The sequence below is a fragment of the Pelodiscus sinensis genome, chromosome 6 (assembly GCF_052426305.1).
Source record: "Pelodiscus sinensis isolate ZL-2025 chromosome 6, ASM5242630v1, whole genome shotgun sequence".
In the NCBI taxonomy this organism is placed as follows: domain Eukaryota; kingdom Metazoa; phylum Chordata; order Testudines; family Trionychidae; genus Pelodiscus; species Pelodiscus sinensis.
The window spans coordinates 10,746,792-10,773,876 of record NC_143057.1 but is presented as its reverse complement, the minus strand read 5'-3'; the positions used below and the strand labels follow the sequence as shown (position 1 = coordinate 10,773,876).

General features: G+C 42.0%; 1 protein-coding gene across 1 annotated transcript in view; it reads right to left on the bottom strand.

The window, feature by feature from the left end:
• SHOC1 (shortage in chiasmata 1) overlaps positions 1 to 27,085 on the bottom strand; it is a 102,151-nt gene that overhangs the window by 9,982 nt on the left and 65,084 nt on the right. The window contains exons 19-31 of the mRNA XM_089779459.1: positions 23,612 to 23,684; positions 20,226 to 20,292; positions 19,502 to 19,686; positions 18,890 to 19,007; positions 16,676 to 16,787; positions 15,500 to 15,621; positions 12,215 to 12,308; positions 10,930 to 11,061; positions 9,173 to 9,322; positions 7,538 to 8,045; positions 5,531 to 6,372; positions 3,403 to 3,633; positions 3,097 to 3,315 (exon numbers count right to left, since the gene is read on the bottom strand). Of these exons, the coding sequence (XP_089635585.1) occupies positions 3,097 to 3,315; positions 3,403 to 3,633; positions 5,531 to 6,372; positions 7,538 to 8,045; positions 9,173 to 9,322; positions 10,930 to 11,061; positions 12,215 to 12,308; positions 15,500 to 15,621; positions 16,676 to 16,787; positions 18,890 to 19,007; positions 19,502 to 19,686; positions 20,226 to 20,292; positions 23,612 to 23,684 (2,853 nt within the window). The remainder of the gene's footprint in view (positions 1 to 3,096; positions 3,316 to 3,402; positions 3,634 to 5,530; positions 6,373 to 7,537; positions 8,046 to 9,172; positions 9,323 to 10,929; positions 11,062 to 12,214; positions 12,309 to 15,499; positions 15,622 to 16,675; positions 16,788 to 18,889; positions 19,008 to 19,501; positions 19,687 to 20,225; positions 20,293 to 23,611; positions 23,685 to 27,085) is intronic.

Sequence of the window (27,085 nt, the reverse complement as noted above, 5' to 3'; positions counted from 1 at the left end):
CCCTTTTCCGGAATAGTTTTTCCGGAAAAGGACTTTTGCCCGAACGGGAGCAGCATAGTTTTTCCGGAAAAGCACTGACAATTTTACAGTAGATCGTCATTGCTTTTCCGGAAAAGCAAGCGGCCAGTATAGATAGCTTTCAAGTTATTCCGGAAAAGCGGCCCAGTGTAGACACAGCCCTCATGTACTGAAGTCAGTGGAAGTTTTAGGTTGCAGTGAGAACAGGATCAAACCTTTATATTTTTATAATATATGGATACCTAAAACAGCCATATATAAATCACCCAAGTCATATTCTCTGCTGGCATAAACTGCTATGGTTCCATTGAAATCATTAGCAGTGAATTTGGCCTTGTGTCTATAGCCTTTTCTATGGTGGAATGCCAAGCCTTTTGTGACAATACTTTGCTACAGGAGATGTGACAGAATTTGCTGAATGCATTTCCTGGGGCATAACTTCAGTAGAAAGTCCCAATTAAGTGGGAGTAGCACCTTCATTGTATACTCCCTGCCATTCCCAGGACTTGCATGCATATGTAGCTGAGGCTTGCAATCCATTTTTACAAAGGTAATGTCTAGTTCGATATATGAAGTACTTTATCTTGCAACAGCGACGAGGAGTCCTGTGGCACCTTATAGACTAACTGAAGTGTAGGAGCATAAGCTTTCGTGGGCAAAGACCCACTTCGTCAGATGCATGTAGTGGAAATTTCCAGAGGCAGGAATAAATATGCAGGCCAGGATCAGGCTGGAGATGACGAGGTGGATCCAATCAAGGAGGATGAGGCCCACTTCTAGCAGCTGATCTGGAGGTGTGAATTCCAAGAGAGCAGAAGCTGCTTTTGTAGTTAGCAAGCCATTCACAGTCTTTGTTTAATCCAGAGTTGATTGTGTCAAACTTAAAGATGAACTGTAGCTCAGCAGTTTCTCTTTGAAGTCTGGTCCTGAAGTTTTTTTGCTGCAGGATGGCTACTTTTAGATCTGCAATTGTGTGTCCAGGAAGATTGAAGTGTTCCCCTACAGGTTTTTGTATGTTGCCATTCCTAATATCAGATTTGTGTCCATTGATTCTTTTACGTAGGGACTGTCCTGTTTGGCCGATGTATATAGCAGTGGGGCATTGTTGGCACATGATGGCATATATTACGTTGGTGGATGTGCAGGAGAATGTACCAGTGACAGTATGGCTGATCTGGTTAGGTCCTGTGATGGTGTTGCTGGTGTATATATGTGGGCAGAGTTGGCTCCGAGGTTTGTTGCAAGGATTGGTTCCTGAGTTCAAGTTATTATGGTGCGGTGTGTAATTGCTGGTGAGAATATGCTTCAGGTTGGCGGGTTGTCTGTGGGCAAGGACCGGCCTACCTCCCAAGGCCTGTGAAAGCGAGGGATCATTGTCCAGGATGGGTTGAAGATCACTAATGATGCGTTGGAGAGGTTTTAGCTGGGGACTGTAGGTGATGGCCAGTGGTGTTCTGTTGGTTTCTTTCTTGGGCTTGTCCCGTAGCAGGAGGCTTCTGGGTACACGTCTGGCTCTGTCAATCTGTCTCCTCACTTCCTCGTGTGGGTATCGCAGTTTACAGAATGCTTGTTGAAGATCTTGTAGGTGTAGGTCTCTGTCTGAGGGGTTGGAGCATATGCGGTTGTACCTCAGTGCTTGGCTGTAAACAATGGATCGTGTGGTGTGTCCAGGATGGAAACTGGAGGCATGCAGGTAAGTATAGCGGTCGGTAGGTTTTCGGTATAGGGTGGTATTGATATGGCTGTCACTTATTTGTATCGTGGTGTCCAGGAAATGGACCTCCCGTGTAGATTGGTCCATGCTGAGGTTGATGGTGGGGTGGAAGCTGTTGAAATCATGGTGAAATTCTTCCAGAGTCTCCTTCCCATGGGTCCAGATGATGAAGATGTCATCGATGTAGCGTAGGTAGAGAAGGGGTGTAAGTGGACGAGAGCTGAGGAAGCGTTGTTCCAGGTCAGCCATAAAAATGTTGGTGTATTGTGGGGCCATGCGGGTGCCCATTGCAGTGCCACTGGTCTGGAGGTATATGTTGTCACCAAATCTGAAATAGTTGTGTGTGAGGATAAATTCACAGAGTTCAGCCACCAGTTGTGCTGTGGCATCATCAGGAATACTGTTCCCGACAGCTTGTACTCCATCTGCATGTGGGATGTTTGTGTAGAGAGCCTCTACATCCATGGTGGCTAGGATGGTGTTTTCTGGAAGATCACCTATGCATTGTAGTTTTCTCAGGAAATCCGTAGTGTCACGAAGGTAACTGGGAGTGCTGGTGGCATAGGGTCTGAGCAGAGAGTCCACATAGCCAGACAGTCCTTCCGTAAGAGTGCCAATGCCCGAGATGATGGGGCGTCCGGGATTTCCAGGTTTGTGGATCTTGGGTAATAGATAGAACAACCCTGGTCGGGGCTCTAAGGGTGTGTCGATTTGTTCCTGTGTTTGTTTAGGGAGTGTCCTGAGCAGATGGTGCAGTTTCTTAGTGTATTCCTTAGTGGGATCTGAGGAAAGTGGCCTGTAGAATTTGGTATTGGAGAGTTGTCTGGCAGTCTCCTTTAGGTAGTCAGGCCTGTTCATGATGACAACAGCACCTCCTTTGTCAGCCTCTTTGATTATAATGTCAGAGTTGTTCCGGAGGCTGTGGATGGCATTGCGTTCTGCACGACTGAGGTTACCAGGCAAGCGATGTTGTTTTTCCACAATTTCTGCCTGTGCATGTCGGCGGAAGCATTCTATGTAGAGGTCCAGACTGCCATTTCGGCCCTCAGGAGGAGTCCATGTGGAGTTCTTCTTCTTGTGCTGTTGGTGGGAAGGTATCTGTGTGTCAGTGCACTGTTCAGTGTCGTGTTGGAAGTATTCCTTGAGACGGAGACGGCGAAAGTAGGCTTCCAGATCACCGCAGAACTGAATCATGTTAGTGGGGGTGGCGGGGCAAAAAGAGAGTCCCCGAGATAAACAGATTCTTCTGCCGAGCTGAGTGTGTAGTTGGAGAGATTGACGATATTGCTGGGTGAGTTATCTTGCAACATTACTTAGAAACTTTCTTCATGATTATTATGGGTTCTTCTATTTAAATGTTTTACCTTATAGACATAACCATCATTTGGATGGATCACAAAATACACATCTGTCTTCTTCCAAGGGCGTTCCTTTGCAAAGCTTAAAACTTCATCAATCATAATATCTGCCACTTCATCATTTGGCAAATTTAGCACTTTGGTCCCAATTGCAGGGAAGGAAATTGAAGGAAGTTGATACTCCTGCATCATAAGCAAACATCTTGACATTGCAGTTTTTAGTACCTGCAGAATAAAAGGAGACCTTGTAGACATCAATTTACTTTTTTACTTGAAAAAGAGAAGTTAAAATTCACTCTAACTGAATGTCACCTTGTGTGAATCACTGCTGTTTTGTGAGGCCCATACTATGTGTAGCACTGACTTGCACATGAGATTGTATCCTTTTGTCAATATGAATTTCTCACAATAGGGAGGAAGTTTTTGTAACTCGAACAGAAATTCCTTCTGAAGTGATGGCCCTGCTTTTTCCAGAAGCGCTCTTGAAATATTTCCTCCTGAGGGATCATCATTCATGACCACTGAATTAACAATAACTTCAGTCTACAAAAAAAGAACACAAGAGCTCAGTATATATCATTTCAGCTAAATTTGTATTTTACCAGCACTGCAGTCAGATCCCCACTTCAGACATCCTCAAGTAGCTAGTGGAGTTTTTCCTTATAAAAACTCCAACCCACCCAGACACTCCCCCTTTTAAGGTACACCTTCACTGTACGCTTCTTTTGGCAGCATGTGGAATACATAACAGCATAGTGCCCTCCACACCTGGATGGGTACAACTAGCAGTAAAGTTGGTAAGGCATGGCTTAGGCAAGTAAAAAACATAGTTGAAGGACATGTCTATGTATACAAGTACATCTCTTATACACCTACTCACCGTCTCCCCACCTATACTGGTATTTCTAGCTGCTGAAACTTTTCCCCTGCTTTCATTGACATGAGTAGCTACATGCACTGCAGTGAGTGATGGATAGAGCAGGCTTTTTATTGTGGCATAATATATATATATATATATATATATATATATATAGCACATGCCATTGCTAGTGGTGCCTAATGGAGATGTAGCCTAATAGCAGTAAGGACTGCCACCAACACTGATAGTCCTCATCAGCTTGTATATTTAGGAGGAATTACAAAATTATAGCTGCTTTCTGTTCAGGAGGACTATGGAAGGATGGAAATCCCTGAGCTTTCTCCTTCTGCCCTTCACATACTAGCCAATTAGACCATCATAAGATGAGATTTTCAGGTCTCTCCTCCACGTCAATCTTCTCTCCTGAGCCTCCGATCTCTTGCTCCATCTCTCTCTCTTCTCCTCCTACTGCCTCCCCCTCCCTCTCAGCTCTCCTTCGCCTTCTGCCTCTCCGTCTCTCCCTTTCTCTTCTCCCCCTCCTCCTGCCTCTCTGCTCCATCTCTCTCTCTCTCTTCTCCCCCTCCTGCCTCCCACTCTTTCTCCGCTCTCCTCTGTCTCCGTTGGGGATGCACGCTCATCCAGGCCCTGCCCTCTGGGCATGTACGTCACCACCCTGGCCCCCTTCGCCTCCCACCGTGGCACTCGGCTGACTTCTGTGCCGGGCTGCATGGGGAGCGTGGACCCCAAACGGCTGCTTGCGCCGCTTGCTCCCATGCGGCGACCTGGCTGAGTGGCGCAGAAGTCAGCCAAGCGCCATGGCGGGAGGCAACAGCCAGTGTTTCAGCGTTACACAGTCACAGACATTGGGCTACTATATATATATGATTCCCTAGGGCTGCTGTAATTTGGAACTAAATTGAAATGCAGAAGTTTTGCTTATGGTATTTTGAGCACAGAAATAATGAGTCAAACTTTCACTTGATTGTTTAAAAGTAATTAAAAATACAAGGTTTTGGGCTGCACCCATTCAGTTGCTTGGAAGGAATATAACTTTGTATAGTCAGTTAACAGAATTTCTCCCACATTGACCATAGGTCATAACTGCTGCCCTTTATTTCCACATCTATACAAACAAACTTTGTAAGGAGTCCAGATGTTTTCTTAACACATGAGGAGCACTGGAGAGGGAGAAGGGAGCATGCCATGTGGCTTCTGCCCCCCCTGGAGCACTGAGGAGGGGAAAAAGGAGAGGCCACACAGCTCCCATCCTGCCAGAGCACTGGGGAGGGAGAGAGGGAGGAGGCAGGGCAACTGAGGGATGCAGAGTGATGTGATGATGTCACTCTGTCGTCCTGAAGGAAAAAAAATATAGAGAGATAAGACACCTGGGTATATGTAGTACTGGTTCACTGATTCTAATGTTGGGTGGCTGAGGGCAAGAGAACAAAATGCATATTTACTGGATCAACATAGCATGACTTCTAAGCTCTTAGGGTCCAATCCTGCTTAGGTGCTGGGAGGCAACTCCATGCTCAGGACTTTACAAGATCAAGGCCTTCATGCTCCACTGTGAAGACTTACTTGTTGATCTTCAATGTATCCTCTTATGATATGCAGGGAAAGACCATTGCTTGTGATTGAATCTGAAAGCCAGGTTGCTGAAACTGGTGGACTCTCCCGAAGTGAACTGATGTCACTCCCGCCCAGCAACTCTTCACAGGCCTTTTTCATTGCTGCAACTGTGGGCTCAGCAATGTTCACCAAGTGGATTTCTTTGAACCAGCTAAACAATGGAGCTAGCTCAACAAAATTCTTTATAGTCTGTATGATCACATAAGCACATAAATCTAGTGGGAAGCCAAAAACTCCTGAACTCACTGCAGGGATAGCCACAGACTTTATATTATTCTCTGGAGCACGAACATATTTCAGGACATTTATAATGGCTGTCTCAAGCATATGACAACATCTCTCACTTTCATTTGCAGCCCATCTTGGACCTACTGTGTGAATAACTTTCTTACACGAAAGCCTGCCTCCACCTGTTACTGCTATTTGGCCAGTGGTGAGTGGTCCATGGCACTCAATGTAACACTTGCTCTCTTGCTTAATTTCTGGTCCACCAGCTTTCATCAGGGCAAGAGCCAGGCCTCCAATATGATCCAGATATTCATTGGCTGTGATCACCAAGGCATCAGCCATATGTCTTGTCATATCATCCATCCAAACAGATATCTCAATTCCTTCCTTCAGGCTTTTCCTGTATACTTCAAGAGGACATCTTATACTCTTAAGGAGAGACATGCAGCCAAACTTCTTCTCAATGAGGTCACGTAGACTGCTCTCTCGTCTCATAAGGATTTTGTACACATCTTTACTGATGGGAATTGTTAAGCTCTCCTCCTCTGTATCCTTGCTGGACACTAGATAATAAAACAATTTAAAGAGTAATCCAGTAATCCAGTGTGAAAACATTTTAATGAAGAACGTATTTTAAAGTTTTCAGTCATTTCTTTAATTGACTTGGGATGATAAGGAAAAATTACTTATTGATCATTCCTTTTATCATAGTCTTTTCTTTTTGTATTCTGCTTTAGAGACACAACAAGGGCAGACAATTTTTGGCTCCCTTTACTAGTAAAACGAGGAGGCAAAGGTCTTTTGAGTGCAAGCTTTTCACAGAAGCCCCAGACTGGCCCCTTCCTTGCCCATATCAACTGCAATGGACTATCTCTCTTCCTACTCTAGCCAGGCCAATTCTCGTCTCCTAAATCAATATGTACCCTATGTGTTCTCTACTGTATGAGCCTATTTACAATTATGCCCTCACCTTTTTTCCAATCAGAAGTTATTACCTGATTTTCCAGGAGGAACTCTTCTTCCATCCTCTGTCCATGTGGACTTCCCTGTCTGGCTGGTGAGTCATCCCAACCTTCCATGCCTTTTCTCTCTCCCTCCCTCTTACCAGTCCTTTATGCATCACCACTGATGAAAATTATAGAGACTTGGGGAGCCCATTTTGATTATGATGAACAGAAAAGGCTCAGCATCAGAATTCTGGAGCTAGTGGGCCTGCTGGGAGTGTTTCTCAATGAGCAATTTAGAACTGCAAAAGTCTTTATACCATTACCAATCTCCTGATCCATATAATCTTCTGTGTTGATAGATTTCCATAGAACTACATACAGCAGATGTTGTTGTTCACTTATTTGTGTAAATCTTAACAATTTACAAGAGTTTACCTTACTTCAGCTGAGCTACAGTACCTATTTCTCCCCTCAGGTATAGTCTAAAAATAGCCTGTATAGCACATCTGTGTTACTAAGGTAGACTCAATTTAAGCTGTTTTTCATCAAATCACTTTTTCTTTAGCACACCTGTATTGTATTTTTACGTGTGTAGGAAAATCATGGGAAAAAAACCATAAAATTTACATTCTTGTCCATGTCATACATTTTGGTTTGCTTTCAACTAAACCATTTTCACACTTTCAAGTGTGCTTATTTTAGCTGCAGTGAAATTTCAGTTCAAAGAAGGGAACACATCAATAAAATCTATTCCGCTCCATATCATGAAAAGAAAGCTTACCTGAATAGTAATCCTCCATAAGAGTCTTAGATGGTGAGATTCTGGCTTCATAATTCACATTGGTTGATTCCAAAGAAAATACATCTGAATCACTCTGTTTTAAGAATGAGAGACTGGCTGTCCTATCTGTTCCCATATTTTTCAGAAAAGGGAGGTACGGCTGACCATTTACATTGTGATCTGACTCATCAAAGCAACTGACCTGTCCACAGTAAGACAGCGAAGATGTTAACATCTTCTGCCTCTCACTCGATCTTGAAGGCAACCAAGATTCATTTTTGTAATAATTTAAGGATTGACTTGTGCTATTCTGTAGGTTATCAAGCATTTCTGAATACTGACCATCCAGATTTCCTTGAATATTGCCGAGTAGAGATTTGGAAAATGAAGCATGAGGAAAGGTCATATTGAAGCAGCTCCACTGTTTTTGGGGTGATACAGTTTTCTTGGGCGATTTTGGAGGAGTGAAAGAGTTTAGGTTGTACAAAGAAGTGATGTCACTAAAATGCTGAAACGAAAGAAATAGACTTAATGTTTATAGTATAGTTTAATACTATATAATCAAAATATTAAAAAGTTAAATTAGTTTTCTTAGATGTAGATATATTTTTCTGTCTGTCAAAAAGAAAAAGTTGCAGTAACTGACATGTCTCTGGTGATCTTTCTGCAATAACAGGGGCATGAAGCAATTCATGCTCTGAGAAGATTTAATGCACAGGGGAGAACTAGATGAAAAGAAAATTTAAAAGGAAAAAGGTGAGGAAACATTTTTTGTAAAAATCCCCAAAATTAAGATGAACATTAAAGTAATTATAGGCTCTAGGTAATAAAAGACACCTAGTGCTCAATACTCTACAGCAGGGCTACTCAACTTTGGAAGGCCTAGGGGCCACAATGATACAGCACATGCTGAGGGCCGCAACTTAAATGTGGTTGCATATACATGCAAATATATATATAAATAGCTTATTTCACTCTGATGGGCATGAATAGAAAGATTAAGGCAAGACTACACAAGACACAGGCCCCATTTAAGTCAGTTCTGCTGATCTTAATAAAACGCAATATTTATCCGATTTCCACCCATATGACAGCACTTTTAATGAGCAATGGCAGTCCAGGAATTTAACTACTAACACACATATCAACAGAAAACTATTATATTGTCTTGCCTCTGTGGAGCATGTTCCCAGTGGAGGTGATGTTCAAAGGATCCTACCTGAGGGCTGTGTGTTGAGCCACACGTAAACCCAAACCATACTGCGGGCTGCAAACAAATGGGCGAGTTGAGGAGCCCTGCTCTACAGAGAAAGTTGATGGTTGGGAGAACCCTTTACACTGCCCCTCTCAAGTAACACTGTTAGAAGAAGGCTCCAACACTGATGTAAAGTGGATCCAACATAATGGTTAAGAATTAATGTATATGCTGATTCAGATATGAATAAAGATACTCTAAAAGCAATAAGAACCAATGCAGCTGGCAAAGCAATGTAAAATAATGTAGTTTTCTTAGTTTGTAAAATTATATTAGGAAATATAAACATGATCTCAGAAAGCATTCTGTAAAGCTTTATTTATTACATAGTCAACGGGACTGCTAGTAATATATATATATATATATTCATTATACTCAACCTTTAAAACTTTTTCCGGAACCTCAGGTAGGAGTTCCTGAAGTTGGTCAAAAGCTGCCGACAACAGCCACTTCAGTGAAGATCCCGTTTTTAACAGAAGCTGAGCTACTAAAGGGTTTATACATGGAAAAGTAAGCAAGCACTTCTCTGCCTAGGGGGGACAAAGTGATAGAGATGCAGCCGTGTTAGTCCGGTACAATCTCTGGGCACACAATCTGTCACAGAATCACAATTCTAAGAAGGTGGACCTTGTATCTAATTAGTTTTTAATGTACCCACCACCTAGACATCCATAAATAGATTATCTTTATAATGAGGAAACTAATTATACGTAGCTGTACAGTAGGAAGAGTATATAAGAAGATGAAAATAATAGCTGTATACCTAAGGCTGACTGCAGTGATCCATTTCATATGGATTTTCAACACACACTCAAACATTGCTAAAAATCTTACTTTGCACTCCAAATGTCACATTTTACTCTCAGGTTAGAAGAGGTTTTTTTTTTCAAGTTCAAGGGAACTGAGGGTATGTCTAGACTACAGGGTTTTTTCGAAAAAAAGTGGCCTTTTTTTGAAAAAAATTCCTGAGTCAGGACTGCCACCATGTTCTTTCAAAATTAAATCAAAAGACTGCGGTGGTTTTTTTGACCACGGTAAACCTCATTTTATGAGGAAGAATGCCTTTTTTCAAAAGAGCTCTTTCGAAAAAAGGTGTTCTTGAATGCAAATAGGGCTTTTTCGAAAGAGAACAACCAGACTGCCTGGGTGTTTTCTTTCAAAAAAGTGGATCGCTTTTTTGAAAGAAGTGGTTGCAGTCTAGATGCTCTCTTTCGAAAGAGGCTTGTAGCCTAGACATACCCTCTGAATGTTGTATTTTACATAAGGCCCTTCATTTTTAGGTTTTATTTGGTTTAAAATTTTCTGGTAATTGAGAGAAGTGAGGAGTGCCTGGTACTCATTGGAGGCAGCAGTTGGTAGGTTTCAGCTGCCAGATCCTGCTACTTGCCCATCTTATCATTACCCAGATCAGCAGAAGTGGTTGGGCTGCACTGAAGGGCTTGAGTCAGGAGGTGGCTCTGCTCGGCAGGGAAAGCAGATGGGTACTATCGCCCAACTCCCCTGCCCATCATGCTCCCACACTACACAACCTCTCAGGAGCCAGATGATAGGGGAGCCCTTTGGCTGCACAGGCTCAGCTCTCTTTGCATCTTGTCATCTCACTTCCTCATGCAGACAGGGTCATCCAGCATGTAAATATCTATACATCAATTATCTGATAAGGAAACAAACAAGTTTTAACTATTTTGGGCTCAGTGCTACAAGAATATGACTAGTCCCATTGACTTTAATGGGATAAAATACATACTTCTAGTTAAGCATGTGCTTATCTGCTATGTTGTATTAGAATCAAAATGTTCAGCACCCTGCAGGATTGAGCCATTGTTCTGTAATCTGGCCCAGTTTATTTAGCTTTTAGCATTTGGTGCACAGGACTGAAGTATCACAATCAGACTGTTTTACTCCCTGGGATATTCTACTGCCTCTTGATGCTGAGAATGAATCCCTCTTCCAACACAGCTGCTCCAGAAAGAACTGAGGAATGTGCCTACTTGGGTCTGTAGGGATGATTCCAGCTCATTGTGTTTATATTTCACACACACATAAAAAATTGGAAAACTGAAATAATGAGAACTTAGCATTTTAATATCTTAAAAACAGTAAGAGAACCGCTACACTTAGTATAAAGGAAACACACCTCAGATGGCAAGACAGAAAGCCAGGATTTGTCCAACCATTTATGAGGATTTGTTTTAGAAGACATCAAAATGTTGTCAGAAATCTGACGAATTAACAATGCTGTCTCTTCAACTCCTGGTGCAAGAACTACCTAAAATAATAAACATACTTTAAGGTTGTATTCACAATGGTCTGAAGCAGACAAGTAACTAGAAAACTTAGAGATGGACCTGAAACCAAAGGCCTATAGTCATAAAACTGCCCCATGCAAGTGATATGGAGAGGCTGCAGACTCCATCTTCAGCCCCATATACTAACTCTAGATTATTCAAACTCTATGTAGGTAAAATATATTTCACTACAACATCTTTTAGACATGATCAAGTATCTAGTTATAACAGTACTCTCTTTTAAAACAGGTAATTCTTGTGAGCCTAAACTTGGTATGTTATAGTAAAGATTTAATGAGTTGCAGGAATTCAGGTTATTTAGCATTTTGAATGCCCAAGAAACTTTCTAGTGAATTAATGAACACACATATTGAACTGTACTGCACAATGACTGACTTTCAGATATGTTATTTCCCCACAGCTAATTTGACAACTATAACTTTGTAGCAAATTTTAATCTATATATGACAGTAAATCACCTTATCTTTGTGACGTATTTTATGCATTTGTATCGGCTAGTCTCACACATCAATTTGGTGAATCACAAAAGCTTTTCTCTATTTTTTAATTTCTACTACTCCAAATATTGGTACCTTTAGATTTTTATAGAAAAAAACATTTTATAAATTTTCTTCTTAGTACACTTAGCATACCCCCCATCCCCAATTATAAAGTTTGTTGGTGATATGATACCAGTCGAGAACAGTAACCCTTTCTTTTCCTTATCTCTAACAATTTTACAATTCGCTTTCTTTAGTATCTTTTTACAAATAGTGACAATAACTTGTACTTGTAAGTCAAATGCAGAAAGTACACCACTTGCTGAGTTCAGGTACATAGTAAAGTATTGATAAAATGGTATTTTCCTCATTACTATGACCTCTAGTGGTAAAGCAAAGCTATTTCTGTTTCCTAGTAGGAGCCCTATACAATGTCCATAGAAGTCAATCTGAGCCTGAATAATGGTTAGGCTCCTACATCTCATTTTAATTAGGAATTTAAATTTAAAACTGTTTCATAAGTTTGATTTTTTAGTACATGCTTTATCAGATGTTTTAGTGATGGCATAGAGGTAGTTTTACAACAACAGTGAAGGTAAAAGTAGACTTAGAGACATCTTTACTAAAAAATTACCTTCACTTCAAAGTCTTCTGATTTCTGTGAAAATGGAACCAAACCCGCATAAATTAAGGACAGATGATGCAGAGTCTTTCCTGTGAGGCTGTACCTGAAAAGATGTTTCATTATTCTCACTATATATACACAATACAAGGGGCAGCTTTATTTGGGTTCAATTGCACCTACAGAAATCATGAACCTAAGGGTGTCGAACCTGAGTGGCATTGGGGCTACTGCTGTAGAGTGAGAGAGACAGGTTTGCTCCGCAGGCCAGCATCCCTGCCCCGGGGCTTCTTCCCGTTGTATTGGGCTAGGATTAGGATTGTGGTGGTACTGTAAGTATTTGTTGGATTATTCAATATTATTGTTTTTCCTAGTAGAGTACCGCTGAAATAATACATAGATGATAGAGCATGCTCTCCTTATATTTATTATTTGTTTTGTTTTATATTGCACTTACACTAAAATTACTGCATCAGGAAGCTGCATCTACCCCAGCACTATATATTACAGGTATTCAATAGCAGTATATAATATTTTCAAAATGACAAATTCTTCTGTAACTATGTAGTTTACCTACCAGAATTCTGAATATTAATTAAAACTCTGTGAACATTAATTAACAAATAGTTCTGCAAGGAGCATCCAGATGCAGTTATATCACTCAACAGGAGAGGCTACATTGTGAAGGAGAAAAGTGATGGCAGTCTTCCGGGTGCAGTCAGTGCTATGAGGCAACACTACTGGAAGGGATCCCAATTAAGAAGGGAAAAAGCCCAAAGACAAGGTAGCCAGTGCAGGGAACATGTACTGATTACCATTAGCTTACAGAAGAAGGCTAATGGGAAGAAAAGACAAGTTACCCGAAGCATCTCATCCTTCCCTTAGCAGTGGGACCTGGAACAGGACGAGAGCTGGAACAAGCCTAGCAGTCCAAGGAACATCAAGACCATGAGGATTGCCATGAGAGGGACCGATGCTGAGAAGACAACAACTGAGGCTGATCCAAGGAAAGGCTCTGAGGCCTTGATGATGCTGATTACACCTCTCTGTTCCTGTGATGGGGGGCGCGTGCCATAGTAGGTCTGGCACCGAGCTGGTGAGCTCTGCCCTAGACCCTGCCTTCGTCCCGCATCAGGAGACTGAAGGGGTATTCATGATGCTTGTCTCTTTGAGTCTGAGGTATTGTGATTTCATATGGGAGAGCGCTGGCATTCTAGATCTCTAGGCAATGCAAGTGCTAGCCGGGGGGATTCCCTCAAGAGGCCCAACATGGACTTGCCTTTAGACCGTGGTGCCCAAGGCATCATGTGCTGCAAGTACTAGCATAGCCAGTATGTCCTGTGCTGCCTGCAGGGCTTCCAGAGTCCAAATTGCCTTCAGATGCCAGCGGCCATCATCGCTACCTGGTGCTGACAAGTTCAGGATAGGCAGGTTTAGCCCTGAATTGAACTAAATTGAAGCCTGACTTCCTAATGGAAGTGATAAGCTGCCATTGTGGGTCCTGGCTCTCTCCTCCTTGCTTCTCCTTCATCTTTCAAGCTGGAGAAGAACACCCCTTGGTGGAAGCCTTTGCCTTCCTAACTGGAATTGGCGTGGGTGAATAGTGGCAACTAGAGGAAAGCACCAGGTGCGGGGCCAAGGGGGACAGCGCCAACTCCATGAGTAGTGCCTGCCAGCAAATGCTGCTTTCTTTTTGCATATGGGGCTTGAATAATCTGTAAATTTGGCACTTATCACTAATGTGTCCCTTACCAAGACACCACAGGCAGCTATTGTGTAGACATAGGATGCCTGCGAGACACACAAGGTTTGAAGAGGAATGCGGCATGCCCTGTCCCTAATCAAGGTCCTGTCTGGGACAATAATGATGAATACAAATTCTAACTAAACTAAACTGCTACTAAGGGGAATTATTGAACAATTATCCACAAGAGATGCTAAACCAAGGAAAGCAAGCAATGAATAGTCAAAGCCAGTAGTTCTGATGAACCATTACTGGCAGCAAGAAGAAACTGAGGGTGGGCAGAGTGCACAGCACCCTTTATACTGCACCATGATGGTGCCTTTCCAAGGGTTGCCAGAGCCTCTCTGCTATGGATGCTGCTGAGAGAAAAACTTTCAGCACTGGTGCACATGGTGAACACACACAGACAAAGTGGAATGAACACGAGCAATCATTCAAAGAAAAAACAGTGGTTTCACGAGACTCCATTCACTGCCTTTCCCCTCCCTGCTCACTGAGTTGGAGCTACAAGTACCAGAAAGCTCTGTCAGCACACTAACCTTGCCTGCATGCTCTGCCCTCACAGCTCCCACTGGCTGGGAATCACGGTGCGAGCACAGGGCAGCGCACAGAGCCACCTGCCACCTCCCCTTCCCAGGGCCTGTGCCGCCAAATGGGAGCTGCCCCAGGTAAGCACCTCAACTCCCATCCCAGATCTGAGCTGTACCCTAACTCTTGCACCCTAACTCCTGTTCAGACCCTGCACTTCCACTTGTTGCCCTTAGCCCCGTCCCGAACTCTAACTCCTGCTATTACCCTCCACCCCAACCTCCTACCTTGAGCCCCCTCCCACACCTTATCTATCACCTGCCCGACCCAGTACCCCCATCTCTTTCCCTGAGTCCTCTCCCACACTTCAAATCCCTTGACTCCAGACTGGCGCCCTCTCCTGTACCCCCAAGCCCCTCATCCACGGCCCCACCTCAAAGCCCTCACTCCTCGGACCCAACCTCGGTTTTAGACCACAGCCCCCTTCTATATTCTGAACCCTTCATTTTTGGCTTCATTATGGAGCCTCAGGGGTTCCACAATTTCTAAGAGCCCTGCACCCCCGGAAGAGTTAATCCAGCCCTGGTTCCAATGGTTAGAGTTGTCAAGCCAATATTGTTTCCAGATATGTTAATTTTTTACTTATTTAATAACAAGGGATTAACTGCTTAGAACATTAAATTTATTTAAAAAACTGGTTTAATTCTTGAACATGACCAAAAATAATTTAAAAATTCAAAATACACTTGTTGAACTTTTAGGGTTTCAAGAAATTAATTGCCAGATAATTCAGTCCACTGAGTCCCAAAATAAAAGTATGGCAACATAGAAATTGAGTGAAAAGTCCAATGCAAACTAGAAACATAATGAAAGTTGAATGTGTACCTATTTATAATGTTGTAAAAGCAGTTCATAATTTACATTTAAATTTGAACACTTTAAGTTCCTTTGTTCTAATAAATGATATCTTATCATAAGAACTCTGCTTTATAACCCCACGCTATTACAACAAATGTTTAACTTACTCTGAATTCAATCTCTGTCTAGAATATAATACGATCCAACAGTGGCTGTATTGGAGTGACAGTGCCATCAGTCTTAATATAATATTATCAGAAGATTTTTCATAATTCAGCTCTTCCAAAGTCTACCACAAAATTAATGCAAAAAAAGTAAAAAAAATTTGAATATATTTACCAACCTACTGTAAGATTCAAAATGCTCATCACTGTAATGTACACTTACAGTTGAGAAGCAGCCTTATTACGTGGATAAAGGACTGGAAACCAGGAGATCTAGATTCTATTTCTGACTTTCATTCTAGGTGGATTCCATTCTATGAGGCTTGGTGAAGTCATTTGACTTCATCATGCCTCAATTTCCCCTTTTGTAAAATGAGGATATTTATGTACTATACAGATTTGCTTTTAGGCTTCCTGAGAGCTATAAAAATATAAATTATTATTATTAATTATTAGTAGTATTATTAATCCTTAACTTAACCTATAATTGTTCTATGGATGTATTGGATTTATAAAATACAATATGATTAAATACTACATTGTAGGAGGGAGTAGATGTGTTCTGTTTTCAATATTAATACATGATTTTTTACTCAATTTATCTTGAAATATCAGTTTTTCTAGCTGTAGAGTTTCCATCCTACACTGAATAGCTAAACAGGAAGTTTAATATCAAAGTGCTTATGTTCATGTTCTTTTCTTCAAACCTCTACATAAGTATGTATAGTTTGCTGACATGAATAGAATTAACATGCATATCAATGAGAGGATATAGTCATTTATAACTGGAATTGTGCATTACATATTTTCAATTATACAACCCCTTTTGCAAGTGTGGGGGCTTTAATAATAACTATTCAATATTATCAAAAACACTTCAGGGATTTTAGAACAGAACTAACGACAGAGATAATATAGATCAACTTTGCAGGTATTTTGTTACCAAGCATAAGTGCGCAATCTGCAAATGCCTCAATGATGCAAAAAGAATTATGGATTAATTCAACTTCAGAATAACTTCTGGGGTAAGAAGCTATTAGAATTTGAAACTATAATCTTAAGGAGGGAGTTAAGAGGAACAACAAAATATAGCTAGAGATCTGGAGAAACTGGCTTACAAGGAAAGATTAAGAGATGTAACTGAGTATAGAATTTGACCAAGTTGGTCTAATTTTGTACCTCCAAAATTATGGCAGTCTGTTCATCTATTGTTATCACAACATATCGATCTGTACCTCCAAAAAGCTGTAATGATTCACTGCAACTTCTCTCAACAAAAGTAACATTGTACCTACAGAATTCAAACTTTTAGTGAGTTTCATTTAAGTGAAATGATGAACTCTTCCGAAAAGAAGAGGAATGTTGTTGTGAAGTCCTTTTATTCAATACTTCAACTCCAATTATAGGGATTTTTAATTTTGGGATCGCTCCTGAATCCCCAGCTATACTTCAATTAAGTCATATATATTCAAAGGTTAAAAATCAAGATGGTGAGACTTAAATATTTCAATATTTATTCTGTTAGGTTTAATTCCACAGTCATTTAATATTACTTTTATGTACTGCCATAAACTGTGTAGGAGGCTGCAGTTCTATGAAGCAACATTATGTAATCCTGCGATTGATATTTATAAGTCAGCAAAACATGCTGATGTTGACATCTGGGCTACGTCTACACTGGCCCCTTCTTCGGAAGGGGCATGCTAATTTTGAAAGTGGGAATAGGGAAATCCGCGGGGGATTTTAATATCCCCCGCGGGATTTAAATAAACATGTCCGCCGCTTTTTTTCCGGCTTGGGGAAAAGCCGGAGAAAAGCGTCTAGACTGGCCCGATCCTCCGGAATAAAGCCCTATTCCGGAGGATCTCTTATTCCTACTTCAAATGCTATTTTACTATCAATATATCTAATATTAGTATCAGTAGGCCAAATTCTGCTTCACTCATTGACTTCAATGAGCCATGAATGTGAGTGCCAAAATTGTCGTCTTGTGTTCACTATAATGCTAATCCTTTAATTTTATCAGTGGTGAGAGATTCATCACCAACAAAGTGATATGTGCCTTACAAATACTTCAAAGTAGGAATAAGAGATCCTCCGGAATAGGGCTTTATTCCAGAGGATCGGGCCAGTCTAGACGCTTTTCTCCGGCTTTTCACCAAGCCGGAATAAAAGCGGCGGACATGTTTATTTAAATCCCCCGCGGATTTCCCTATTCCCACTTTCAAAATTAGCATGCCCCTTCCAAAGAAGGGGCCAGTGTAGCAAAGTCAATCCCTTTAATTTGTTATTGAGAAGCTATAGCTGAATTGCATTGCATCTGACAACCAGAAAAGATTTTAGCAACATGCTGCCCTGATTATTATCTATTCCTTTACCTTGGAGGGCTGAAGCTGCAGTGCAACAGCCCGGCTTTCCAGCTGTCTGGGAGGGCTGGGGCTATGGTGTGGCAGCCCAGGCCTCTGGCTGATCAGGAAGGATTGGGCTGTGGCATGGCTGTTCGGTATCTCCAGACACCAGGCACTCTGGCTACCTAGGAAGGGTGGAGTCATACCAGCCGCGGGGAGAGGGGACACTAAGGGGACTGGAGATTTTCAGGGCTGGGGTTCGGATGAGCTTGGCTCCACAATCAGGGGGGGAGGGGTTTGAATGGAAGGGGCAGGGCTTCAGACAGAAGGGGCAGGTTTCAGGAAGAAGGGGCAGGACTGGGACTTGCCTTCTCCAGCTGGGCCTTCACCCACTGCCCATGTCTCTCAAGAAAAAAACAAAATTAGACAAAAATAAAACTGCCCTCAAGAGACTAGACCATTTGTATGATGCAGGCAGAGTATACAAGTTTTAATATCTAAACCAGTTTTTGCTTTAGCTAACTTTTAAATCAGCCTACAGAATATTATATATGATTATATTATATCCTGAAAAATCATTGGGGAGGGCTCAAGGGAATTATATAGATGTATGAAAGGTCGGGGGAGCAAGCACCAGTCTGGCTGGAGGACAACTGCCCACGTTGCTCCATAGCAAATGAGGCCCCTAATTTAATTGACAGATAATCAGTCCAAGTGCGTCTATACTGTATCAGAAATGCAAAATAAGCTACGCAATTTGAGTTATACAAATTGCGTAGTTTATTTTGAGTTAATTTCAAATAGCTTATTTTGAAATTTGGTACCGTCTACACAGCACTTATTTCAAAATAAACCTCTATTATGAAATGTCCCTTACTCCGCATGAAATGAGGTTTACAGGGATGTCAGAATAGTGATTCTGTTATATTTCAAAATAATGTATGCGCTCAAAAGATGTGGAATAGCTATTTTGGAATGCCTCTGGTGTCCCGAAATAGCACTGCAGTGTAGATGTAACCTCAGTAATCAGGTCATTTTCACTTACTTGGATTCTAGAAGCTGAAGAATTTCTGGTGCCTTAAGAAGTCCTTCCGTTGTCAGAAACACATACGGAATCTGCACCTCCAGAAGAACGCACCCAACATTTTCACCTGAAACATTTTCTAAAGATAAATAACAACTTTACAAAACAGTCTGTCTAAGATATGATAGTTTCAGGCATTCAAATGGTATATATATATCTCCACTAAAAATACTTTTCCGTTAAATGTTGTTCTAGTGTGAAGAGTTTCAGATTCTAGAAAGCCCATTGAGTTTTGTCTTGTATTCCCCTAGCATTGCAGCAACCCTCCATCTGCATACGGAATACTGGGCATAGCCTCTATCAATGCTGAACTACCTGGCACAGTGAAAGGGCTTTTCTCAGGAGCTCAGTGCAATAATTTTTGCCAGGATTGGGCTCAGGTCCTAAAACTTCTTCCTATCTTACTCCTGTTAGGTACATATGTCGAGAGAGTATCTGGACCAATATGCTTAGCCTTAACCCTTATTATTTATTTCTCTCTTTAGTGGGCACATTTTACACATAAACATTTTAGAGAATACAAAATCCACTTTTTAGGCACAAGAATCATCTTTTATTTGAGTTCTTACTTACCCATTACAAGTGTTTCTGGGACAGTGGTTTTAAAAGTTATGTAGGTAATATTCAAATTTTTGCACAGCTCATTCCAGCAGGAGTTCTCTGTACAGTCATACTCTATCACTAATGAGAAATGTGTCCAAGGAAAGTCAGCTCCAATGTGTTGATTATGTACAATAACACAGGAATATCTACTCAGACTGAAAGAGAAATATCAGAAAATGATCTTTTAGCATGATTACTCCCAGCACAAAATAAAAACTTTGTACAGAGTGTATCAGTTGTTTAAAGAACAATGTAAAAACAGGCTTTATCCTTTCAATATTAGAGATTTTAAATTATTTTTATGAAATACTTCACCATCTCTAGTTATTTGCATTAGGTCTTCATATTTCCTGCTGTCACCTTTCATTTCAAGCATAGGTTTACAAGTTAGGAGAGTCTCTACATCCCCAGTGGGAAAGGGGGGCAGATCTTGTAAATTAGCTTTTCATGTTGCATTATCAGTACTATGACAATGCTCATCTATATCTCCTTTTTGCCCTGGAAATTCTTCATATCATTGATTGCACTAGGAGTACTTATGAGCTTATAGTTACTACTTAACTACTATGCTGAATTGCTGATCTAAATTGGGCCAGAATGTTCTCTTTGCAGAATGAAACACAGGAGTTTCTCTGAAGTTACTTTTGATAGGGACTGTAAGATTTGGGATAGAAAAATTATGAATTGCACTCACCTGCTTAAGACGTTGTGTTCTAACAAAACTCCTCTGTTCTCAGGATTCAAAACCATGGATTTTAAACCTGTTTAAAAATAATTAAATGATCAGTTCAAGAGACTGGACCAGATCTTCTGCTGGTGTACATTGCTATATAATGCTAAACAGAAAACATGGACCAGATCAAGAAATTATAACCCCACGGGTACAGCCTGGATAACAGTGCCCTATCTGAAGCAGCTAAAACAAAATACAGGACTATGTAGCACTTTAAAGACTAAGAAGATGGTTTATTAGATGATGGGTACGATGTCCATCTTCTTGCACTTGGATAGAAAGATGATGTCTGTCTGTATCTGTGCAAGTTTCTTCATATGGTTGATTGATTTCCATTTCAAATGGCTAAATGTAGTGCCTTGCATGTAGAATAGTGATAGAAATGTAGCCGTGTTAGTCTGGTGTAGCTAAAACAAAATAAAGGACTATGTAGCACTTTAAAGACTAACAAGATGGTTTATCTTTAAAGTGCTACATAGTCCTGTATTTTGTTTTAGCTACACCAGACTAACATGGCTACATTTCTATCACTATTCTACATGCAAGGCACTACATTTAGCCGTTTGGAATGGAAATCCATCAACCATATGAAGAAACTTGCACAGATGGATTTCCATTCCAAACGGCTAAATGTAGTGCCTTGCATGTAGAATAGTGATAGAAATGTAGCCATGTTAGTCTGGTGTAGCTAAAACAAAATACAGGACTATGTAGCACTTTAAAGATAAACCATCTTGTTAGTCTTTAAAGTGCTACATAGTCCTGTATTTTGTTTTAGCTACACCAGACTAACACGGCTACATTTCTATCACTATTATACATGCAAGGCACTACATTTAGCCGTTTGGAATGGAAATCCATCAACCATATGAAGAAACTTGCACAGATACAGACAGACATCATCTTTCTATCCAAGTGCAAGAAGATGGACATCGTACCCAAAATCATCTAATAAACCATCTTCTTAGTCTTTAAAGTGCTACACAGTCCTGTATTTTGTTCCATCTGAAGCAGTCATCAATAATCTTGAGTTTCACTGGGCTGACAAGCAGAGATCCATGCTAAAAGTCTTATATATTTGGGCCCAGGCAGGGGTGGATTCTAGAAGCCTGTTGGTAGGACAGGAGCAGTCACATTAAATTATGTTTCCGTTTAACTTAAAATGAGTAAGAAAAAACTACTGGAAAAATAGTGGGTTTTTCCTTTGGCCTTTTAGAAAATTTTATATATGACAGGAAATAAGACAGAAAGAGATGTAGCCAAAAGGTTGCACACGATGTATGTATTTTGTGTAATATAAATGTCCTCAGAAGGTAAATCAGTCAGATTGAGCTATGTTTCTAAACTTAATTTAATGTACATATATTTGACAGTTTATACATCAATCTGTTATGTGTCTATCCATCTGTTAGTCTTTTGTTCAAGAACTCCTCCTAAACAGTAAGAGCTAGGACTATCACATTTGGTATGCAGCTTCCTCTCATCCTAACTTAAAAGCAAGGTAAGGATTTGGTTGTGCCAGGACAATGGGATGTATGTTGAATGCAATTGTTTTGCATCAAACAGAAAGGGAGGAGTGCGATAGCAGGGACAGTTATACTCACAAATGACTGCAAAGGGGTACCAAGGATACCAGACCCGGGGCACAGCTGCTGGCTGGAAGCACAGGCTTCACCGGGGAGCTGCTGTTGGCCTGCCAGCACAGCTCATGCCATCTTAAGCCGGCCCTGGGGAGTAGCTGATGGCTGGGGTGAGCAGCTCCCGCTGCCATGGGTCAGACCCAAGAAGAAGCTGGCTGGTGGGCTGTGCCCCTACCCCGCAAAGAAGCCATCTGGCAAGTTGAGTGGTCCCCTCTGTCCTGGACCAGCCATGTACAGAAGCCAGTGCGTGGGCTGCGCAGCCCCCACTGCCTTTGGCCAGCCCCAGGGAGATACCAGGGAGGTGCTCCTGCACCCTGCTCTGAGCCCAACATCCCCTTCCTTGAGCTCCCCCACACCTCCAAACCCCTTGCCCTGGCTCCTGAACCCCACAGCCACCGGCCTGAGCCCCTCCTCACTCCCCAACCCTGACTGCTGCACCCCCCCACACTCCCAGCCCGCTAACCTGAAGCAATGTCAGGTAAGTCTTCTTGTAAATATATATGTAAATGTATAAGTATTTAATATCAATAGTGTTATAAATGCCCCCACTATTTATATAACACTTTAGACACAGGATCCCTTGCTCTAAAGAGTATTCAATCTAATTTTAATACAAAACACAAAATAATAATTCAACACACTGTGGTGTAAATATAGTGTTGGTGAGGTGATCAACAAAGAAAGACCAAAGTGAAAAACAGGGTTTTAAGGAGGGATTTGAAGGAAGAGAAGTATATGCTTGCTAGGCTGCTCTGATCACAAAAACGATCAGGAAAGAAAGTCTGGAGATGAGGGTGGCAGGAAACAATGGGAGCAAAAAGAATGCATATAAAAGAGCCTAAGGAGGGGTGGTGTAGGATGAAATGTTATTATTGAGAAATCTGTCTGTACAAACTTATGGATTCTCGTTGCTAGTATGAAGTGTTACTATGAAAAGTGAATTTCTGTAAATTTCTTTAACAAGTGGTAAAATCCAGTTGGAAGGTGCTGTCTTTTGCTTTCTCAGTTGTCTGTTTGCCTCCATGTTGGGCTGAAATTGTAAAGACTGGGTCAAATGATTAACAAAGGGAGGTAGCTGATGTTACATGGAATATAAATAGCATCAAAATGAAATAGCTCTAAACAAGAGATTGTCTTCCAACTAGCTAAACTGGTTTAGCAGAGGAGAGGTGGCCCGATCAATCAATTCACCTGGAACAGGTTTGTGATCACCTGTTGAAGTTGGCAAGGTATAGGTCCTCTGATAGAAGGGCTAAAATGTGTAAAAAGAGAGGCAATGAGCTGTATGGGTTTTTAGCCATTTTCCTCCATCTCAAGAAGAGAGAGAAGCCACCCAATAAGTAGCAACCTGCATGAAACAGAAGAGCCTGCCTGCTTTTCTGAGACCATTTGGTCTCCCCAGAAATGAGTGAGCTAGTAAAAAGTATTGTGGTTAGGATGTGAATTGTTTTACAAATGATCTGTATAGTCACGTGCTTTACATAATTAAATAAAAAGAGAAAATGGCAGACAAAGAGTCTGTGCCCTGAAAGTAAGCCTAGTGACCCCAAGATTGGGACAATGGGTATCTTGTGAGAGACCAAGAGACAGCACTTAAATGGGATTTGTGACAGATGTACACAAAGATATAAGCCAGCCGAGGGGGAGCACAGACTTAATATTATTTTTCTCATCTTTTAAAGATTTGCACAAAAGAGCAGCATTTACCTTCTACTGTACTAAGGGTTTTAATGATGGCAGCTTTTTCATTATCATCATCCATTCTTATTATGATTAATACCTGATGTAAGACAAGTCAAATAAATTAACAGTACATAAAAAATAAATTCATCAGAAAGCAAAAATGTAATACTATAAACGTTTCCTAAAGTATAATTTGTGTGCTTACTACTAAGAAATATATTAGAAGAGCTGTGAAAGGAGATGCAGTATCATGAATAAATATATTCTAGGGAAAAAAATCTCACACCTGAGTATTAACACGCAGCAAGAAAATAAAAGGAACATTTAAACTGCCATTACAGAACTAAATTCCTACTGCAGCACCAGATAGATCATCATGGGGTAGAGACTTTCAGGCCAGTTTACAGGTACAAATCACATTGAAGATATTTGGGGTTTTGCTTATTTTACAACAATGTACCGGAGAGGGCTTTTATGGGCTCCTGAGAACTCCTTGTTAAAATCATGGGACTACCAAACTGAAAAGTTGTTTGGGAAGATTTTCTTGATTGTAATGAAACTTACTAAATAACTTATATGTGAGGCTCATAAAATACTACTGATGACCAAAGTCTTTTACTTTCAAATGGACCAGACTGCACCAAATGGCAGGTATTTTTAAAAGATTTGCCCATGGGAGGAGACATTCAACCCAACTCAAATGAAACAAAGCGAAATATGTGCAACACTATCAAGATACTCAATATAATTTTCAGGAATAAACTAAGAAGTTTTGACAAGTACACAACCAGTGGAAACATTATACATTCAACTCTACACAGGATTATCCCAGTAGAATAATACTTTTTTATAGGCACTGTCTGGGGTACGCTTTGTGGACCTACTGTTTAAGTGGTTGTATACTGCCTCCATTTTGGTGGACCCAAAATTTTTTACACCCCAAATTAGGGTATGTCAAAGAGTGTCTAGACTACAGCCAGTTCTGTCAACAAATCAAGCTGCTTTTTCGACAGAGAGTCTAGATGCTGTCTTTTGAAAAAGCACAGTGTGAATGCAATAGTGCCTTTTGTCGACAAAACTCTGTCAACAATAGGCATTATTCCTTGTAGAATGAGGTTTACCGCTGTCAACAGAACTCGGCGGTAGTGTAGACACAGGTATAGTTTTGTCGACAAAAGTTCGCTTTTGTCGACAAAACCCTGTAGTCTAGACACACCCTTAAATGTGGGCGCAGGTAGTAGCATTTACATGTCCAACTTCATGGGAGGTCCTCTACGGTTGATTGCATCTCCCATTGGAAGGAGGAGAAGTTGAACCATGATGCCCATATTATGACCACAGAGGTAGCAGGGAACCTAGCAGCAAGGCCCACGTCATCAAAAACATCATGAAGAGTGGTGTGGGAGACTGTCTGGCCCTCTGCAATAACCACTTTGAATTGTTGTCTCTTTGCCTCAGGGATGTCAATAATAAAGTCATTGAACCTGGAATAATTTTTGTGATCATATTTGCTGAAGGCTGCATAGTTGGTTACTGTAAATTGCAGGATGTACGAGGGGTAAACTTTGAAGCTGAAGATGTCCAGCCTGTTTGAGGGGACTGATCCCCCCGGGGTCAATTTAGCAGGTCTAGTAAAATCACACTAAATCAACCACTCTCATGGATTCTGGTACTCTACCGAATTGAGAAGCGTAAAGGAAGTCAACAGGAGAGTTTCTCCCATCGATCCCACACAGTGGAGATGCTGCAGTAACTTGTTCTAAGGCTGTGGTCACCAACCGGGCCCCCCCTCCACCTCCCATTTTCCCCCCACTTCCGAGAAGCCCCACTATCTTTCTCCAGCATAGTACTGGCTTCCCACGGGGTGGATGGAAGTCTTGCCTGCAGTTTCGCGCCACTTCCGGGGGTTCTGGAAGTGCACTGGCTGCTCCCCTCCCACAGCTCTGTGGCATGTTGGGTACGCTGTGGGAGGGGGCGTTGGCCCTGGAGGAGGAGTGCGGTGGCTTCCCTACGCCACAGGAGGTGTAAGTTGAGTGTGGGGGTTGGCTCTGGGGCAGGCACGCACGGGGGTTTGGCTGCACCATGGGAGGGGGGTTTGGCCCTGGGGCAGGCACGTGCGGGGGTTTCGCTGTGCTGTGGGAAGCATGCGCCGGCTTCCCTCGGGGGGAGAGAATCCTGGGAGGAGGCAGGTGCAGGGGACTCTCTGCCCCCTCTCCCCCCCTGTTCCCTCTCCCCACTCCTCTCTCCCCGTTCCCGCTCCCCTCTCCTCAGCCTCAGAAATCTGTCCCCAGCGGCACCCTGTCCCCAGCCTCAGAAAGCTGTCCCCACTGGCACCCTGTCCCCTGCCCTCCCAGAACCCTGTCCCCTCTCCCATCCCCAGCTGCAGAACTCTGTCCCCACTGGCACCCTGTCCCCTGCCGAAGCACTCACCAGCACCCTTCCGCAGTACTATGTCCCCTGATCCCACCAACACAGTTGGGGCCACATTAGTGAAGCTTGGGGGGGGGGGGTTGAGGAGGGTTTTTTGCATCTCACTTGTGTGGCCCCAACTGACTTTTCTGGGGGCCTGACTCAAAACAGGTTCCCTGCCCTTCTCAGAAATAAAGACAATACAGAAACTTTTTGTGTTTGACATAGTATTTTATTTAAAAATGAAGCCTGGCCAACAAACCCCCAATTGAGGCCAAACCCCCATGTGGCCACAGCATCATAACACTCCTGCACTCCCCTTTTCCCCAGACCCAACATCTGAGCCCATTATACACTGGAACCCCCTGCCCTGAGCCCCTCACATACCCCAACCCAAATTCCTAAACTCTCACATCCAAAGTCTGTGGCTTGCTTCGTACCCTAACCCTACATCTCACCCCAACACTGCTGGGCCTGAAGCCTCCTCCCTGAGACAGCGTTCCCTTATCCACCTCCTCCTGCATCCAGATTTCCTCCCAGAGCTTGCACCTCTCACCCCTTCCCACACCCAAATTCCTCATTCCCCTCCCAGAGCCTACACATCCTGTCTCAACCCAGCAAGGGTACGGCTAGACTGCAGGAGTTTTTCATGAGTCTGGAGATATCCCAGAAAAACTCTTCTGCATCCAGCGATGCAGTTGTTCTTCCCCTTCTTTTAGTGGAAGAGCAAACATGATATTTTGGTCACCCCATATTCCTCTTTCCATGAGGAATAAGGGGGCTTCCAAAAGAAGGGGTTTTTCTGACATTTGGTCCAGTCTAGACAGGCCAAATGTTGGAAAAACTTCTTCCTACAGAAGAATTAGGGAAAAAAGCAGCTGTATAAGGGTTGGGGATAGCGAGTGATGGAGAGGAGGAGAATAGAGAGGGCAGGGCTTCAAGGAAGGGGCTGGGCAGTAGATCTTGGTTTGTTCTATCATTTAAAAAGTGATCTTGGGTGTAAAAAGTTTGGAGACCACTGTTCTAAGGTATTCACATAGCTGGAGTTGTGTATCTTAGTTCAACACTACTTTCTGGTCTTACTGTCAG